Consider the following 19,310-nt stretch of genomic DNA (forward strand, 5'->3'; position numbering starts at 1 on the left):
CACTTAGGTTCATAGGTTCATAGGAGGGTACTAGGCTATTGGCCCTAAGGCCTATATAAGCCTAGCCAAAAATGTACCCTGGCTTTTGCCACTCAAGAAAATTATTTTCCTGTGCCCCTGTCGAGCAGAGCCACAGAAGTGATCCCCGAGGTGAATTTCCTATCTCCCATCCAATCATCAAGATTTTTCTTGAAGAGTGCTAATGAGAAGCTCTGTTTGACATACATAAGTAGTCTGTTCCAGAGTATGGGAAGTCTCTGGGACAGGAATCTATCCCTCCGGCATGTTCTGTTTATTGTGGTGACAAGGTTTAGGTCCCTAGAGCGTGTAGCTCTGAGGGATTGGGATTTCTTTTAAGTGGAGCATGTCCAACAGCTCTGGGTTTGACATAGCTTTGTATGTTAGGCAGATATCGCCTCTGAGTAGGCGATATGCGATGGAGTAAAGCTGGAGTTTTTTGAGGCGGTCTGTGTAGGGCATCTGTTTGAGGCCAGTAATCCTCTTTGTGAGGTGTTTCTGTGGCCTTTCCAGTTGTTGTAGATTTCTTGTGAGGTACATACTAAAAGGAGCATTGTACTCTATAATGGGTCTAATGAGTGATGAGTAGAGGGGAACAATAACCTCTTTTTTTTCTGGATGAGAAACCTTTTGTGATGAGGTGAGCCATGTAGAAGGATTTCATGACCACTGTAGTGATGTGATTATCAAAGGAGAGACTACTGTCCACCTGTGTCCCAAGGTCTCTTATCACATTTTCGGTGTTAAGTAGACTACCAGCTATGTGGTAGTTCATGGGTACAGAGTTTTTACCAAAGGGGATGACAATACACTTTTTGGCATTGAGCTTCAGGCCATGGCTTTGACACCAAGCATCTGTCTCATTGAGGCCCTTTTGTAGTATGTCCACATCCTTAGGAGTTTCAGCTATGGCTCCTAGTTTACAGTCATCTGCAAATTTTGTTAGCCAAAGACCTTCTGTGTTAGCCTATACTACAGAGAAGTAGATACCAAACAGGAGAGGACCCAGGACTGAACCCTGTGGTTCTCCACTTGTCACTGGTCTGAAGTCAGATTTGGAGTCTGCTACTTTCACAGTGTGGGTTCTGTCCGTGAGCCAGTTGGCAACCCATCTTGTGACATAGGGTTTTATACCTCGTTTAGTGAGCTTATCTATAATTCCAGAGTGGGGGATGGTGTCGAAAGCATTGGCGAGATCTAGATAAGCTGTGTGAACCACCTTACCCTCATCTATGGCTTTGGTGACTGCTTCAAAGAAGTCAATCAGGTTTAGGAGACATGATCTGCATTTTACAAATCTGAACTGGGTAGGGTCCAGAATTTGAAGATTACCAATGTCTTTGTTTATGAGTTCCATGATGATACGTTCCATGGCCTTGCAGACCAGGCTCATCAGGCTAATGGGGCGGTAGTTCCCAGGGTCCGTCGTGGCTCCCCCTTTGTGGAGTGGGATAACTGTCGTGGTTCGCCATTCAGTGAGCACAAAGCCTGAGGTGAAGCTATGACTGAACATGGTACTTAGGTAGGGTGCCAGTTCATTCTTTAGTTCATGTAGAATGCAGCCTGGGATATTGTCAGGTCCCATGGATGCTGTGTTCTTGGCTTTGGAGAGTGTGTTTTTTACCTGTTTAGCCATGATTGCAGAAACTTTGCATTCGTCTGGTATAGAGATGGGCCGTCTAGGGTGTGAGAGGGTGGTAAAGTTAGCACTGAACCTATCTGCCAGGATGTTGGCAATATCAGTTGGTTCTGTATATTTAGTGCCATTGTGATGTAACTCAGAGCAGATCTGAGTGTTGCCATTGAGATTCTTGACACAGCTATAGAATGCTTTGTGGTTGTCTTTAGAGTCAGTGGTGATTTTGTTTTCGTAACTAGCTTTGGAGGATATGAGGGATCTCAGCTTCTTACTGAGGCTGACCAGTGAGTTTTCCCAGTCATGGGATTTTACTCTTTTTCGCAACAGTTTCTTTCTTCTGTTGTAGAGTTTGTTTAAGGCAGAGGGCCACCAGATCAGCTTCCTTTTTTTGGAGGATAGCATCTTGGTTCTATTAGGGATAGCATGATCCATGCATTCGTGTAAGTGCTTATAAAGTGCATTTGTGTAGAATTCATCAATCGTAACTCTATTGTCTGTCTGCATGGGTGTCATGAAGTTTGCCACTTCTGTCTTAAGTGTGAAGTTGGCTTTGGAGAAGTTTTTTACGGTGGTTTCCCTAATTGGGGGTGGGGGCGGGATGTGGATTTCAAGGGTGATTAGCTTGTGGTCGATCTGACCAATGAGGAATTGACCTCTGGTGTGGAACACTGGTTGCCCATGTTGGTAATGACCAGGTCTAGGATATTACTGCCCCTGGTGGGGGCGTGAATAAGTTGATCCAAGGTGTTGGAATTTATGAATTCCAGAAAACGTTGAGCAAAAGAGTTGGTACATAGATTCATAGGTTCATAGATTAGTACTAAGCTAACTGCCCTTGCAAGCCATTTTAAGCCTAGCTAATTATCCCTTGTGAAATTCAAACCTTGCACCTTGTGTTTGTAAGGCAAACATCTTAACCATTTGGCCACCCTCCCAACCTCCCAACTACATGAGTAGTTTTCCCAGTTAATGGTGGGGTAGTTGAAATCGCCCATTAGGGTGTTAGGTTGTACCCTAATACTTTCCAGTGTATCAATAAATGAGGAGTGGGAATCCTGGGGCATGGTGGGGGGTCTGTAGCAAGTTACAATTTGGACTGCGGTCTTGCCCAGAGTTAGTTGCACTTGGATATTCTCGGATGCATTATGCTGTTCAACTTGCCTGGATGTGTGGATATCCTTAATGAATATGGACATGCCTCCACCTTTAGTGCTTCGTTCTGGGTTAGGTGGCCAAAAGGTGTGGTATGAATTATAGCCTGGTAATGCAGGGGTGCTCTCTGGAGCTTTGAAGCAGGTCTCTGTCACTCCACAGATGTCAGTGTTCTCCATTTTAAGAAGTGCCTCGAGTGAGTGCATTTTGAGGTTTAGACTTCTAGCATTGAGTAGCATTACCCTCAGACTTTGCTTGCTTGTACCTGTTACGGTGGTGAATTTGTCATTTGAACCTTGCCTAAAAAAGCACTATAGGGGTGGCAAGAGCCTTAGCCAGCATCCGGAATCCCAAGGGCGACAGGTGCAAGCCATCTCTGGCAAAGCATTGTGGTCTGTCGATCATGTCATCCCAGGCAGACAAATACTGGATCTCCTTAGAATGACACCAGAAACTTAGCCAATTGTTGAAGTCAATCATTTTATCCTTGTACTGTGGCATCATTCTGGGTGATGGCAGGATGCTACTCAGGGCCAGGATCATACCTGCCTGGGCTACAAGATCAGAGAGCTCCTCCATGTCTCTTTTCATGTAGTCCAGGGAGGTACATCTCAGGTCATTCACACCATCATGGACAATGACAGTGTCATATTTGTACTTGTTGTGGAGTGACCTGAATGCGTATATTATGTGGTGGATCATGGCACCTGACAGGCAGCTGACAGTAACTTTCTCCTTGTTTAGCCTGGTGAGTGGAACATCAGTGTGCGTGACTATAGAGTCACCTATGACTAGAGTGCTGGGTACATTGTTATGCCTTATGGGCTGTGGTTGAGTGGCACACTAAGTTTGTGGGCTATGTGTCATTTGGGTTGTGATAGGGGGTGAAGTTTGCTTTCATTTCTGCTTTGGAGGTCCCTGATGCTTGGGCAGGTTTTTATTGAGAGCCTCCATGAATGTAGGTGTATGTTTTGTGTTTCTGTGTGTGTGTTTTAGTGGTGTAGGTTTTGAGGGACTATGTGATGAGTGTGGTGTGGTGCAAGTGTTTACCTTCTCCTCTTGACTGTCTAGTCCAGTCTTGGGTGAAGAGAGCTTTGCTTTCAGTTTGGCTATATAAGTGCATCTTTCACAGGTTGTACTGTTGGGTGGTAGGAGGAGAGGGTTGTCTGTGTACATGAGGCAATTGCTGCATTGCCCCAAGATGCCCAGATTCATCAGGTAGACAGGAGAAATCACTGGGAGCTGACCCTTAGACATGCCTGGATAGGTGCTTATTTATTAAGTACTAAAAGCTGCTTTCCTCTAGACAAGTGAGGAAAGTTGGGTGCTGTAGTAATTTGCAGCTTATTTAGTGCTTAAACGAGTTCTGAACAAGTGCTGAGTTCAAAGAAACATATCTGAGTGCTGAAACTAGAAAACTGGCTAGTTCTAAGAAACAAAATTAAGCTAGAAGGCTTCCCTCCAAAACAGAAAGGCTTGGGGGCTCAGAAGCCTACAAACAGTCTGGACCACTTACAGGAAAGGCAGGAAACAAGCTTAAATTTTTTTTTCTTTCCCAGATGCTTTCTTTGTACACAGTAGGAGTGCCTGAAATCAGAATATGATCTCACTGCACTCAGTTGAGTGACCAAATGAGATGGGCCCAGAAGGAGTATCCAAACACAAACTTACAAGAGGGGTGGGCGGTTTCAAAGCCACCAAGATTAACACCAAAACAAAAACAGAGAGGGTGGGTGGGGAACTAACTGACAAAACAGAGTCAAAACTTTCACTTCAGTTAATATTCAATGTAACACAAATAACTCAATTTAAATGCCGTATTATTTGAAAAACATGCAGATAAAAGGTATTTAAATTCTCTTATACATCCAGTTGAATACAGCTAGATCTTAGCCAGCCAAAGCTGAAGTTTTTAAGCAGAAAATATTCCTAAATGTACCACTTAAATAGGCAGTGACAGGCTATCAATGAATGAGACTTCCCCACCTGCAATTACTAACAGCAATAAAATCTAGCAAGCACTGACAAAACAGAGTCAAAACTTCCAGTTCAGTTAATATTCAATGTAACAGAAATAACTCAATTTAAATACCGTATTATTTGAAAAATGTGCAGATAAAAGGTACTTAAATTCTCTTATACGTCCAGTTGAATACAACTAGATCTTAGCTGGCCAAAGCTGAAGTTTTTAAGCAGAAAATATTCCTAAATGTACCACTTAAATAGGCAGTGACAGGCTATCAATGAATGAGACTTCCCCCACCTGCAATTACTAACAGCAATAAAATTTAGCAAGCACTGACAAAACAGAGTCAAAACTTCCAGTTCAGCTAATATTCAATGTAACAGAAATAACTCAATTTAAGTACCGTATTATTTGAAAAATGTGCAGATAAAAGGTACTTAAAGTCTCTTATACGTCCAGCTGAATACAGCTGGATCTTAGCCGGCCAAAGCTGAAGTTTTTAAGCAGAAAATATTCCTAAATGTACCACTTAAATAGGCAGTGACAGGCTATCAATGAATGAGAATTTCCCTGCCTGCAATTACTAACAGCAATAAAATCTAGCAAGCACTAACTGACAAAACAGAGTCAAAACTTCCAGTTCAGTTAATATTCAATGTAACGCAAATAACTCAATTTAAATGCCGTATTATTTGAAAAATGTGCAGATAAAAGGTACTTAAATTCTCTTATATGTCCTGTTGAATACAGCTAGATCTTAGCCAGCCAAAACTGAAGTTTTAACTTAAGTCTTACCTCTTCACGTCTAATATTGATCTCTTTTTTTTTTCTAAAAAGGACACTTCAAAGATGTCTGTATTACCAAGTATTGGCTAAATTACATATTTTTAGAGATGATTTTACTAGAATTAAACAAGAGTGTTTGCCAACTCTGCATATCTTAGCCTCCTTTCACATTCAAGAACTATTCTACAGCTGTAACCAGTTAATGCTCCCGTAAAGTTTAATTGCTTGCGCTTCTGTCTAAGTATTCTTTAGTAAGTACCTTCTTTCTCATTACTTATTCTGTAAGAACTGGCACGAAAGCACACACGTTTTAAAACTTTGGCTGACTGTGGACCATTTATGGCCCACAAGCCTCATGTCACATGTTGTTAATATTTCTTACAGAAACATCTGTGGCACATCTCCTACTTCCATTTCTCTTAAGCTTCAAACTCTGGCAAATAAATCTTTTTTTATTTTCATGCTCCTCTACCCCTTCCCCCAGCACAAGAGGACCACTGCCCCTTCCCCCAGCACAAGAGGACCACTGCCCCTTCCCCCAACACAGGAGGACCACTGCTTCATTCATTCAAGAACAAATTGTCCACTTATCTAATTCCACACTTCCTTCAATATTTGTTTTTAAGCTTTACACTGTACAGCTACAACTATTTCCCTCTTTTTTTCCATTTCCTCACCTTCAAGAGCAGTGATTTCTGTATTCCTGTACACACAGAGCACATTTTCACCTCCCTGGTAGTTCTTTGCTCCTCACTGTTGTCGTCCAAAGCACAATGAGAAAAACCATAAAAGTTGAAAAAATGTTAATTTATTATTAAGTGTTCAATTTTAAAATCCACTTTTCATCGAGTAACTTTACTCAACTTCTTCAGATAAAATCTTGTAAACAGCCATTTCTAAATAGAAGTCCTTTATATAGTTACCAGATCAGGTCACATGGGCGTACTAGTCACAATGTTATTGGGTAGGTGTTTTTACAACCATATAATCATGCCAAAAGCAAAAACAATCTATTACATTAATGTTTAATATTTAAATTTAAACATCTGAATCCAAGTTACGACTGTGACCCAACCACTTCAAACTCCAATCACAGTCCCAAACCGGACCAAATTGTGCATATGTGTGGACTATAATGTACTTGTTCATCCAACTGAGTCTGATGTAAAAGAGGTTTTCCGCTGCCTAAAGCATCAAGCAGCTGTTGTCCTTATTTATTTAAAACATCTCACCAAAAGTGTCCCACTAAACAAATAATGCTCTCAGATATGTATTTACTCATTAAAAAATAAAAAACATTAAAATACTAAAATGTTGTTATCCTATTAGTTCAACTATTTTGAATAGATAAACTACTAAAACATATATGTGTTCGTGAAGTACAGTATTCATGACACTCATGCACTGAAAACCCAACCCTACTGTAGAGGTTGTGGCACATACTTATTATCTAACCAAGTTTTTTAACCGTAGAATGCACATTATAGAGCTTACTTCGTTAATACCTGGGAACTGACAGGCATTAACTCTCAATTGCCAGAGAAGTTCGCATCTTTCTAGTCTTAATGACTCAGACCCTCCTCTCCCATCACTTCGCAATTGCTGTAGGACTCTAAACCTGAACTGGTGTCCTATATGTTCAGGAATATGTCTGGCTAGTGTGTTTTCAAGCTTGTTTTTACTAATACAGTATAAGTGTTCGTACATTCTCTCACACAGCTTTCTATCGGTCTTACCGATATAAAAAGCTGGACATGTTACACACTTAGTGAAATAGACAACCTGCTTGCTTTGACAATTGTATTTACCTGTCATTTTAAATTTCTTGTTTCTTATTTCAAAACTAGAACCCGTATAAATATGCTTACAAAGGCGCCACATGTTGCATTTATACATGCCGTCTCTTTTGCTAGGCAGTCTTGTGTTAACATCTAAGATGTGCATTCTACGGTTAAGAAACTTGGTTAGATAATAAGTATGTGCCACGACCTCTACAGTAGGGTTGGGTTTTCAGTGCATGAGTGTCATGAATACTGTACTTCACGAACACATATATGTTTTAGTAGTTTATCTATTCGAAATAATTGCACTAATAGGATAACAACATTTTAGTATTTTAATGTTTTTTATTTTTTAATGAGTAAACACATGTCTGAGAGCATTATTTGTTTAGTGGGACACTTTTAGTGAGATGTTTTAAATAAATAAGGACAACAGCTGCTTGATGCTTTAGGCAGCGGAAAACCTCTTTTACATCAGACTCAGCTGGATGAACAAGTACATTATAGTCCACACATATGCACAATTTGGTCCGGTTTGGGACTGTGTTTGGAGTTTGAAGTGGTTGGGTCACAGTCGTAACTTGGATTCAGATGTTTAAATTTAAATATTAAACATTACTGTAATAGATTGTTTTTGCTTCTGGCATGATTATATGGTTGTAAAAACACCTACCCAATAACATTGTGACTAGTACGCTCATGTGACCTGATTTGGTAACTATATAAAGGACTTCTATTTAGAAATGGCTGTTTGCAAGATTTTATCTGAAGAAGTTGAGTAAAGTTACTCGACTAAAAGTGGATTTTAAAATTGAACACAATAATAAATTAACATTTTTTTCAACTTTTATGGTTTTCTCATCGTGCTTTGGATGACAACAGTGAGGTGCTTGGGGTTCGTGCAGTTTTTCATTTAGTGGATTTATTTTTCTTTCCAAGTTTGTTCATGTCGTTGTCTAACATGAACCCTGAGGTACCGCTCAGTTCGACTCCTGTATCAAGCCAACACGAAGGTGAGGGCAACCTGACGGCATTAATTGAACTATTAATCCAGAAAGTAGACAGCCTTTCTAAAAGACTGGATGATGTGACTCCTTCACAATGTGGCGTACAGCAACAAAGTATTTCAAACTCGCAAGGAAATACTGATACACCAACCCATACTCAGATACCTAATCAAGGTGGCCAATCAACAACGACGTATGGAACCGACATTCGAAGAAGTGTTACTGCTAACGGAATTGGAGAGGAGTACGCCAACTCAGTACAACAACCTCTCAGTAAACAACCTACTCCTATCGTACAAAAATTGAGTTTGTGGCTAAACAGATCTTTTTCATTTAGTGAAACAGCCGTGTGTAACCCGTCGGACACTATCCAAGAGGTAAGAACAGATATGGCTACCAAAATGAATAATATTGATGAAAAATTGTGTAAATTAAGAAAAGTACAGCTTGAAATAGCGTACTTTCAAGAATGCATTTGACTCAAAATCATACCTAAGGGTCTTAGACTATGGCAGTACCCAACAGGGCTAACTGAGGGATCGAATTTTCATAAAGCCTTAATTGATATGTTTGGTAGACATGGTTTAGAATTGTTGCAAGTGTTATGCACTTATTACCAACAAACAGCTGATAAGCTAACACTTGAGACTAATGGCTTAGATTTAGACATAAGGAATGACATCAACTTTTCAAGGTATCGTTATGACTATGACTGTATTTTCGACAGTATAGACCAACACCTGTCAAAAATTAATTTTACTAAAATCAAGAAAATTAAGAGAGACCTGAGAGACTATGAGGTAGGAGCAGCCTACCCTAAGCCGCCTAATTTGCAAGGGAGTTTTCTACCTGATTTGAGTGGTTCTAAGCCTAATGGTGTAGGCAAATAGAACCAATTGAACTATCCATCTACATCTTCTAACAGTAACAATCAGACTAAAGAAAACCAGCAACCTGAGAGTACTGGAGTTATTCGCCGCAGCGAAAGGCTAGCGGCCAATAACTCTAATCAAGGTAAGACATCAAGCAACTCACATCAAACAAATTTTCGGAATCGAACTTTTCACCACCCAAAGGGAGGTCGATGAAGAACAGGACCAGGAACAAATGGTAGAAGAAAGGGCTTTCTTACGAACAATGCAGAATTCTTCTAAATGCAATATTCTGTACAATTCTAACATGGACTTTAAAATTTTCAATTATTCTGACATTGTTATAAGACCTGATATGATTGATCTGTTAGCGAAAGGCCACACTTTTGTACCTACAGTACATTTAGATGTGGCAACTACTCTGATTGATCTTAAACTATTTGCTCGGAAATTGAATTTAGTGGCATTAATGGGGGAACAAATTAATACTAAAAGTGATTACTATGTGTCCAGTGTATACAATCCACCTTTGCACCCCTTAATAGCACTTTTTGAACAAATTAGTGAGTTGGACCTCCGCAACCTCAAGAATAAACCAAACAACTTAAGGCTTGGTAGTTTACAACAACATAACATCAGTAAGGAAGATAGAGACACCTTGCGGTTCTTATGCCAGGCACCAGTATGTTTTATGAAACCCGATAAGGGCGGAGGCCTGGCTATTATGAACATTGCAGACTATAATAGTAGAATGTCAGATATACTTGATAGTCATACCTATGCTGAGGTGTCGAGGAATGAACTTAATGGTGCCTATAGAAAAGTTAGGTCCTTTATAGAGGACCTTTATATAGAGGCAAAAATAGATAAAACAGTGTATAATTATTTAATGCAGCCAGCTCCTAGGATTCCGATTTTGTTAGAAATCCCAAAAGTTCATAAAAGTGTCGACTGCCCCCCAATGTGCCCATTGGTGGATGCTAGGGACAGTATTAGATTCACATGTGCAAAGGTGGTTGATAACATTTTAAAGAAATATGTTACATATGAAGCACAAATTTCTAAGGACTCATGGTCATTCTTGGAGAGCGTTAACAAGCTCCCATTTAGTGAAGATTGTTTGTTCCTTACCATTGATGTAAAAGATTTGTACTCATCTATCCCCCACTGTGAGGGAATAGGATGGGTATCATACATGTTGAGATATCATGGAGCACCCATGACTGAGACACAATTAGTGAAAGAGCTCCTTGACATTGTGTTGTCTTACAATTATGTGATTTTTAATACTGGATTATACCATCAGAAGGTTGGAGTGGCCATGGGCTCCCCTTGCGGGGCCAGTCTAGCTAATCTTGTAATGGCATACTGGGAAAGGGAACATGTTCTAACAAACCCCATGTATAAAGACCAAATTCAGTTCTACACACGATTTTTAGACGACATATTTATTTTATTTAAAGGTGAGCAAACTGCAGTGCAACACATGTTGGAAGGTTTCAATTCTAGTACTGAGTTTTTGAAGTTTACTTTTTCCTACAGCAAAGATAAAATTGCATATTTAGATGTGGAATTAAGTAAAGATTATCAGAAAAGGATTTATGTAACTAAGACCTTTCGGAAAGACACTTATTCTAATGCGTTTCTTCAATATACCAGTTGTCACCCTCCATTCCAGAAAAAATCTGTAGTGAAGGGTCAACTGGTTAGGACCGCCAGGATGGTATCTAGGGATACTGATTTTGAGGAAGAATGTAGGTTGTTACAATCTTTTTTATACAGAGAGGGTACCCTGGCTCTCTTTTACAGGAAATCACCAAAGAGGTCCAGTACAAAAGGATGACAGGTGTATATACCCCAATATTAAATAATAAATCTATTGTTAGATCTTGGACGAGGATGGTAAAATAGACGTTCAGTCCTTACAGTTTTATTTGTACTTTCAACTTAGATTCTTATGATGTAGTGGCTATAATCTCTAAGAATTGGGAAATCTTAATGAGAGACGGACAATTTAGGTCACTTTTTACAGCATTGCCCAAGATAGTTTTTAGACGTGGCAGTAATTTAAAGTCAATCTTAGAGGCTAACACAAGACTGCCTAGCAAAAGAGATGGCATGTATAAATGCAACGTGTTGCCTTTGTAAGCATATTGATACGGGTTCTAGTTTTGAAATAAGAAACAAGGAATTTAAAACGACAGGTAAATACGATTGTCAAAGCAAGCAGGTTGTCTATTTGGCTAAGTGTGTAACATGTCCAGCTTTTTATATCGGTAAGACCGATAAAAAGCTGTGTGAGAGAATGTACGAACACTTATACTGTATTAGTAAAAACAAGCTTGAAAATGCACTAGCCAGACATATTCATGAACATAAAGGACACCAGTTCAGGTTTAGGGTCCTACAGCAATTGCGAAGTGATGGGAGAGGAGGGCCTGAGTCATTAAGACTAGAAAGATGCGAACTTCTCTGGCAATTGAGAGTTAATGCCTGTCAGTTCCCAGGTATTAACGAAGTAAGCTCTATAATGTGCATTCTACGGTTAAAAAACTTGGTTAGATAATAAGTATGTGCCACAACCTCTACAGTAGGGTTGGGTTTTCAACGCATGAGTCTCAGGAATACTGTACTTCACAAACACATATATGTTTTAGTAGTTTATCTATTCAAAATAATTGAACTAATAGGATAACAACATTTTAGTATTTTAATAATTTTAATGTTTATTTTTTATATTTTTTAATGAGTACACACATGTCTGAGAGCATTATTTGTTTAGTGGGACACTTTTAGTGAGATGTTTTAAATAAATAAGGGCAACAGCTGCTTGATGCTTTAGGCAGTGGAAAACCTCTTTTACATCAGACGTACATTATAGTCCACACATATGCACAGTTTGGTCCGGTTTGGGACTGTGTTTGGAGTTTGAAGTGGTTGGGTCACAGTCGTAACTTGGATTCAAATGTTTCAATTTAAATATTAAACATTAATGTAATAGATTGGTTTTGCTTTTGGCATGATTATATGATTGTAAAAACACCTACCCAATAACATTGTGACTAGTACACTCATGTGACCTGATTTGGTAACTATATAAAGGACTTCTATTTAGAAATGGCTGTTTACAAGATTTTATCTGAAGAAGTTGAGTAAAGTTACTCGACAAAAAGTGGATTTTAAAATTGAACACTTAATAAATTAACATTTTTTCAACTTTTATGGTTTTCTCATCATGCTTTGGATGACAACAGTGAGGTGCTTGGGGTTCGTGCAGTTTTTCATTTAGTGGATTTATTTTTCTTTCCAAGTTTGTTCAGTTCTTTGTTCTTGACATAGCTTAAATGCTCCTGTTTTCACTTCTCACATTAAACAATTCAATTTCTGTTGTGGGCAATTTCTCACCCCCATGCTGTTAGTCTTTAACCTAATGCAAACTACAATAAAGATAGGCTAACAGCAGAAGCTGCATTATACTAACCCTGAATCTGTCATTTACTGTCTAAACAGTGCTTACTGGTTGCTGAATGTATATTAAATACTTGTATGTGTAATATGTATGTGATTTTTACTGTCAGAAACACTCTGAATCCTGCCTAACCTATAGATTTATAAATACATACTAAAGTGTCTGTCCTTGTGAGTTATTTTAAGCCTAGCTAATTTATCTTAGGGAAAGTCAAACCCTTTACTTCTTGTCTCTGAGGTAAACACTTTAAACATTATGTCAACCCTCAGCTCATGAAAACTAGTATATTATTTAGAGTGTTTTATTTCATATATATTTATTTATCTTTTCTTGTTATAAATGGGTTGTGGCTAAAATGAGGCCTAATTAGTCCAGCCCACCCACTTATATAATGAATAAATGAAGTTAAAATCTAATCTTTACTATACATCACTTGGAGCATACTTTGTTAATATTTTACAATTATTCTTCACTTTGTACTTTTCCCAGTTTGTGGCTGAAAAGATTTTGTTTTGCACTAGCTCACATATCCAGTGACAAAAGAATGGATAAATGAATACATACATTGTAATATGTACATTAAAACATGATCAAGTTTAGTCAGATGCCTTTTAATGAGGAAAACTAAGAGACTGCACTAGATATGGGGGATCTTGAATATCTTTTGTACATAGCTGATCAGTCAATATAGCTGACCAGCCGATATTTTAGAAAGATCAAAGTACCGAGTAAAAAAAAAAAACTCTGCAAGTCTGCATTTAGCTGACAGGATAAGAAGTGCAGTGCAAAGTAAGGGACAATGACTCATAAAGAATGTTTGGCTCTGCACATCAGATTGCCAGTCAATTTGTTACAATCATGGACCAAGTTCCTCTTTAGGTATGATTCACAACATGATTCCTATGGTGTTGACTTATGCTTCTGAATCATTGTTGCTTGTCAGGAATCTTAAAGCAATACTTTATAAATGACCTCAAGGAGCATGGAAAACAATTCCTCGCAGTGCTTCTAACTTATCTGTGTAGTATCAGCTGAGTATATTTCATAAATAAGTAATTTTCTTTTCTTCGGAATTAAGAAAATAAAGTGTCATAGCTGTATGCCTTTTTGGTCTGCCTGTCACACCTCTGCCTGATATCAGAGCAACATTAAGTTGCCAGGAGGCACAATGTAGCTGGATGAAGGAAGGATAAAGTAAGCCGTTAAGTGGCTTAGCTTAACTCACGGAGATGTGTAAATCATGCAAACAGCAGAATAAGCTTCTGATTTTGCCTAGCAACTCACACAAAACTAACACCAACTTGCTACTCACTTTATCTGTATCTGGCAATATAATTTGGCTATTTGAAATTTTAATAATAGATACCTTGATACCCGGTTTACGTACAGCAGCCTCCAAAAAATCTCTCTCTCTCTCTCTGACTTCAGAAATGCATTGAGTTTAGTTGAACTTAGGACACATTGGACTACAGTATGAGAAATTTCAGAAGGGAAATAAATAATGATTCATTTAGGGTACTTTAATGCTTTTCTTTCCGATATTAATAATTTTAAGGTTAAAGCTGCACATTCCTGCTGCATATACTTAGCATTTTAAAGCTATGCGGTAACCCAAAATGCTATTTAGATATAGTTCTTACGATGCTGGCCTGCTTTTCTCCGATATTTTTGTAGTTTATTTAATTCCTTATCATAACTGAAAAAATAATTACACTGACATGTACACTTGTGCAACCTTCTAAACAAACAGACGTGGATACTCATTACTGAAAGTTCTACTTATCTTCTATGCACCTTAACATATACAATTCTAAATGATGGTTAATGCCTCCCTCTAAAAAGAAAACTCCCATGTAGACAACAGTCTTACTCCCTAAGGAATTCCCAGAAAAACTTAATATCACTTATCTGTCCCCCATTTAAAACAGACCTTGGTGAATGTACTAATCTATGAACCTATGAGATCTATGGACCTATGTGCATACCTATCAACTATCCATATTTTCCAGAATATCCAGTTTTTTTGCCTTATATTTTTGGTCTGCTCCTCATGAAATTTGTCTTTTATCATTTTGAATGCAGCCAACTGCTTGGTTCTTCTATTCATAGGTTCATAGGTATATACTAAGCCATTCAACCCAACCCAGTTGTGTCTTTATGTTGAAATGTCCTAACTAAAATACTCACCCTTAATAACAGCTGTTATTAAGGGTGAGTATGTTAGTTCGGACCTTTTTAAAGGTTATGTTGGGTAGGATATGTTAGTTCTGGCATAGTTGCTGTCTGCCTTAGTTAATCAGAGCTATGGGGTGTCAGATCCAGGGTGAATTCCTGATTTCGTATCCATTGGTCAGAGTTACACTTAAACAGGGTTAGAGATGGACTCTGCTTCACATGGATGGAGAGCTGGTTCCAGAGTATGGGGATCCCCTGAGACACATATCTGTTTACCCACTTGTCGTATTCATGTCACAAGCAAAATTTAAATCCTTGGATACAGTGGTTCTGATGCCGTTCATTTTACGGATGTGCAAAAAGTCCATCAGAGCTGGAACTGAGGATGCCTTGTATGGCAAGCATAGATCACATCTCAGTAACTTGTAGGAGACAGGGTATTCAGACACTCTGGCTCTGTATGTTAGCTTAGTTTATGTGTTTTGTAAACAATTTTCAATTATTGTGAGTCAGAGCATCAGCTGTATTGGTGAAGTCTTGACAGACTGAACCTAACAAAGGGGCAACATCCTGCATACTGAAGCCACTATGCATTTTCTTAGACAAATGCCCAACAGCATATTACAAAGAGGCGATGAACAATATCCATAAATATTCTGAACTACAGAACTACAGAACTGTAACATGTTCCCCAGACGTGTGCGCAGGACCGTGAGAATCAAGATGGTATAAAATGGCAAGTAAAAGAAACCGCCTCGAATAACGGCAATATAAAACGTACTGTGGCATTACACAAGAAAGAGACGGGAAAAGAAAGAAAAAAGAAAATGATGCCTACCCACAATGACGGGGACACACACAAAATTAGGGGCTTCATAGATTGCTATCGGGCGTGCAGGCCAGCAGACCATTGAGGAGACTAGCCCACATTCCAACACGCCCCATAGTCTGTCTTCTTAAGTGACTTTTGCAAGGTAAATGAGGTTTAAGGGAATCAAACATTGTGCCAAAGGAACTACAGTACATAACCTTAACATTCTGTACCAACTGGCAGACTTTTAAAGACTCTTTCCCTTCCACATATTAGAGGAATGGAAGGATGATTTGTAAGGGTCACCTAAAACTGCCCAACCTGTCTATTTCTCTTCATACTGTTAAAACAAAGAATTTCCAATATGCCAAAGTTTTTCTGTTAGCCCTTCACATCTGGTTTTTGCTCTATCAAGTTAATATAATTGCCAGATTATCTGACCTTGTACCTGAATGGTTTCAGTCCACTCTGTTACTGTCTACCTGTCTAGCCCATAGCACAGGGCAGTTGCACTGCCCATGTCAGCAGTCTGGTCTACAACTCCGCCAATACATCAGACACAAAAGTTAATGGATTCTACAGTTAACGATTGTGTTACAACATCCTATAATGGCTGCACCACTGTGTACTAAGATCCTATCCTTTCTTATACTGTACATGGTGCTTGGTATGCATTGCAACTAAACAGCAGTTCTCAGACAACCAGCAGTTTAGAGGAAGGGAAAATCCTATTTCTTGAACCATACATGTCTATCCTGAATTCTCAATAGGGCAAGACACCATATACAAGTAGCTATCTGCTATCCCATATGTACACACACACACACACACACACACACACACACACACACACACACACACACACACACACACACACATACAGATACACGCACGCACACACACACAGATACACGCACACGCGCACACACACACAGATACACACACACACACACACACACACACACACACACACACACACATAGATACACACACACACACACACACAGATACACACACACACACACACACACACACACACACACACACACACACACACACACACACACACACAGTTCTGGCTTGTAAACCAAACCGATGGGATAAGACTGAATAACATACCTTTAAACTGCCCCCGATTTCACAGAGCAGCATTGATTCTGCCTTATATTTTTTTTGTCCTGTCTCTAACAATATGTTTCATTTTCTGGTTGTAGTCAGATTACAACCAGGCAATGATGCCATACTTTAGAGTTTTGCACTTCTTGTTCATAAAATGCACACTGATAAAAAAAAATAATAAAACAGTTTTTTATTAACCTTTTAAATAAAATAGAGTAATATTTAAAAAAAAAAAAAAGTTCCTAATTCAGGGTCTTTTGTCTCCATATTATTTTTGTTTTCTTTATCCAGAATTCACGAGCAAAGAAGTTGAGAGGTCAGCCAATGGGGCTTTCTGTAGTTCATCATTGCAAAATGGTTCAGATAAACCAAACAATATAAGGGGTTGTAGATGGATACATGGATGCTGTGTTGAATGGAGTCATGTACCTAAGCTTTGTCTGAATGCAGCAGTCCAGTTTTCAAATATTTAACTACGTAGTACATTATTCATAGTCAATATAATGTTTAAAATCAAAACTAACCCTTTTTGGTTGCATTAAGGCACTCCAGAGTGTGTGTCACCAAGTGCTGATGCCAAAAATACGAATACCAACACGGCAATTCAAAAATTACAGATACCAAAAGTGGCAGTTGTGTATCTCTGCAGTAGTTACTAATACTTTAAAAATCCATACTGATATGTAACATTATAAACTCATAAGGATAGCACACACTGCTCCTTAGCATACAACTGAAAAAACATTATTGGCTGTATCTGGTAACACTATGCCTTTCTTGAGTACATAAACCACTCACTTTATTTCAAATGTCAACTGACATTTGACAATTGCTCACACACTCTGCATTGTCTTATTGCTTAAATGACACTTTTTTTTTCAAGTCTAAATATTGTCACTCACTGTATATATTTTCCAGATTATCCACAAGTGTTGATAAACACACGTCAACATAGTGTGCAGTAAAACAGTGTAATGTAGCAATTTAGTTATCCACTTCTTTGCATATAATTGAAATTCTATAAAAGAAATCTTTCTTGGCAAAGCTCCTAGCATTTCTCAAGCACCGGCATACTGACAATTATTTTATATATGTATACTTATATATCTATATATAGATTTAAATATAACATTATAAACCCATAGGTTTAAACTTTAAAAACTCTAAAGAAAATGAAACAAATTATTTGATTGCACATTTGCTATTGGAAGTAACATGACCACAAAACATGGAAAAAAGGCTGATTAATTTCCAATCTATCATTTGGTCTCTACACACATTAGTAATGATATGGCCTCCTTGGGCCATATAGGAACCTTATTCTTTAGCTATCTGTGATGACCCCACATCACAGACTCCAACCAATGGTCAGTCCAATATAATTTTCTTTTAATAATCAACTTCATGTCTTATTTATTTTGTATAAGCCATTCTTCTTCTTCGTCTTGACCAGAGGTTTTCCTGAAGTTAACAGAGGAAGAAAGTGAGAAGTCTGGTGAAAATTCATTTTAGAGGTGTTTGCACAAAAGAAACATCCATTATTTGAAAAAGAGACCTGCATTTTTTTAAGTGGGCATCCATGTATCGACTGAAATGACATAAAAAATTCTGAGGCACCAAACCGAGTCTCTCATATTCATTTTCATACATGGAAGCCCTTCTCGTGTGTGTGTACGATTTGCAGTCGCAGAGTCTGTATGCTGCTCACTATTCGTCTCTGATGTCCGATTAGTGTGACACCTAGTCTTCGTACATCGCTAGAGGGCAGAAGGAACAAAGGAGTCAGCCAGTCAAACTTCATAGCGACACAGTTGTAAATAACATAACAAAGACACCATCAACGGATTTAATGGCTTTTTACATGCTCATTACAGTATGTTGTGTCTTTGCTCGAGTTGCTTTAAGCTGACTGTTGAATCTATGGAATCATTCATTATAGTTGTTTGCTGTGTCATAAACAGATGTAATATTACATCTACGTACTAGCTATGTTATGGCCAAACAGAAAGATCTCATGTTCTGCTGAAATATACAGGTCTTGGATGGATAGAATTTAATTTAACAAAATGCTGTTCATGAAATCAGATGTAACTGGGGTGAAGTATCTGAAACACAAAGTTCCACTCCTCGCCTAAAAGCAATTGTATGAAATGTACTTTTCTGCTATCCCTGTTGAACTTTTTTGTGACCTCCCCCTATTCCTGCATTAATATATGTCCAGCTCTGTGTCTGCTACAACTAAAAAAAAGACATGGATGCATATAAAACGCTGCAAGATTCTCACTTTGTGTGTTTTTTCCTGTTTTTAAGCACTCCTGCCACTCAGTATTGTGATAGATCACCATGTCCATGCAGTGTTCCTCCCTTCAACACAATCTTACCTGAAATTACATCTGAAATGATCATGTCTGCCCTCAGTAAGGTAAGAAACACCAGGTTCATGGGACCAGATGAAGTACATTAAAGCCTAATCTGTGCAAAAAAAATGACCTCCTATGCACATTCTTAATATAGT

The 19,310-nt window shown here is 38.5% G+C and overlaps 1 protein-coding gene across 1 annotated transcript in view; it reads right to left on the reverse strand.

Annotated features, from left to right (window-relative positions):
* Positions 1 to 17,043: 17,043 nt before the first annotated feature.
* The window catches only part of EPHA6 (EPH receptor A6), a 4,848,151-nt gene continuing 4,845,884 nt past the window's right edge, over positions 17,044 to 19,310 (reverse strand). Inside the window, exon 17 of the mRNA XM_044072160.1 lies at positions 17,044 to 18,552. Coding sequence (XP_043928095.1) covers positions 18,438 to 18,552 — 115 coding nt within the window. The 3' untranslated portion in view covers positions 17,044 to 18,437. The remainder of the gene's footprint in view (positions 18,553 to 19,310) is intronic.

Source organism: Protopterus annectens, chromosome 5.part0 (assembly GCF_019279795.1).
Source record: "Protopterus annectens isolate FY-2018-M chromosome 5.part0, PAN1.0, whole genome shotgun sequence".
Taxonomy (NCBI): domain Eukaryota; kingdom Metazoa; phylum Chordata; order Ceratodontiformes; family Protopteridae; genus Protopterus; species Protopterus annectens.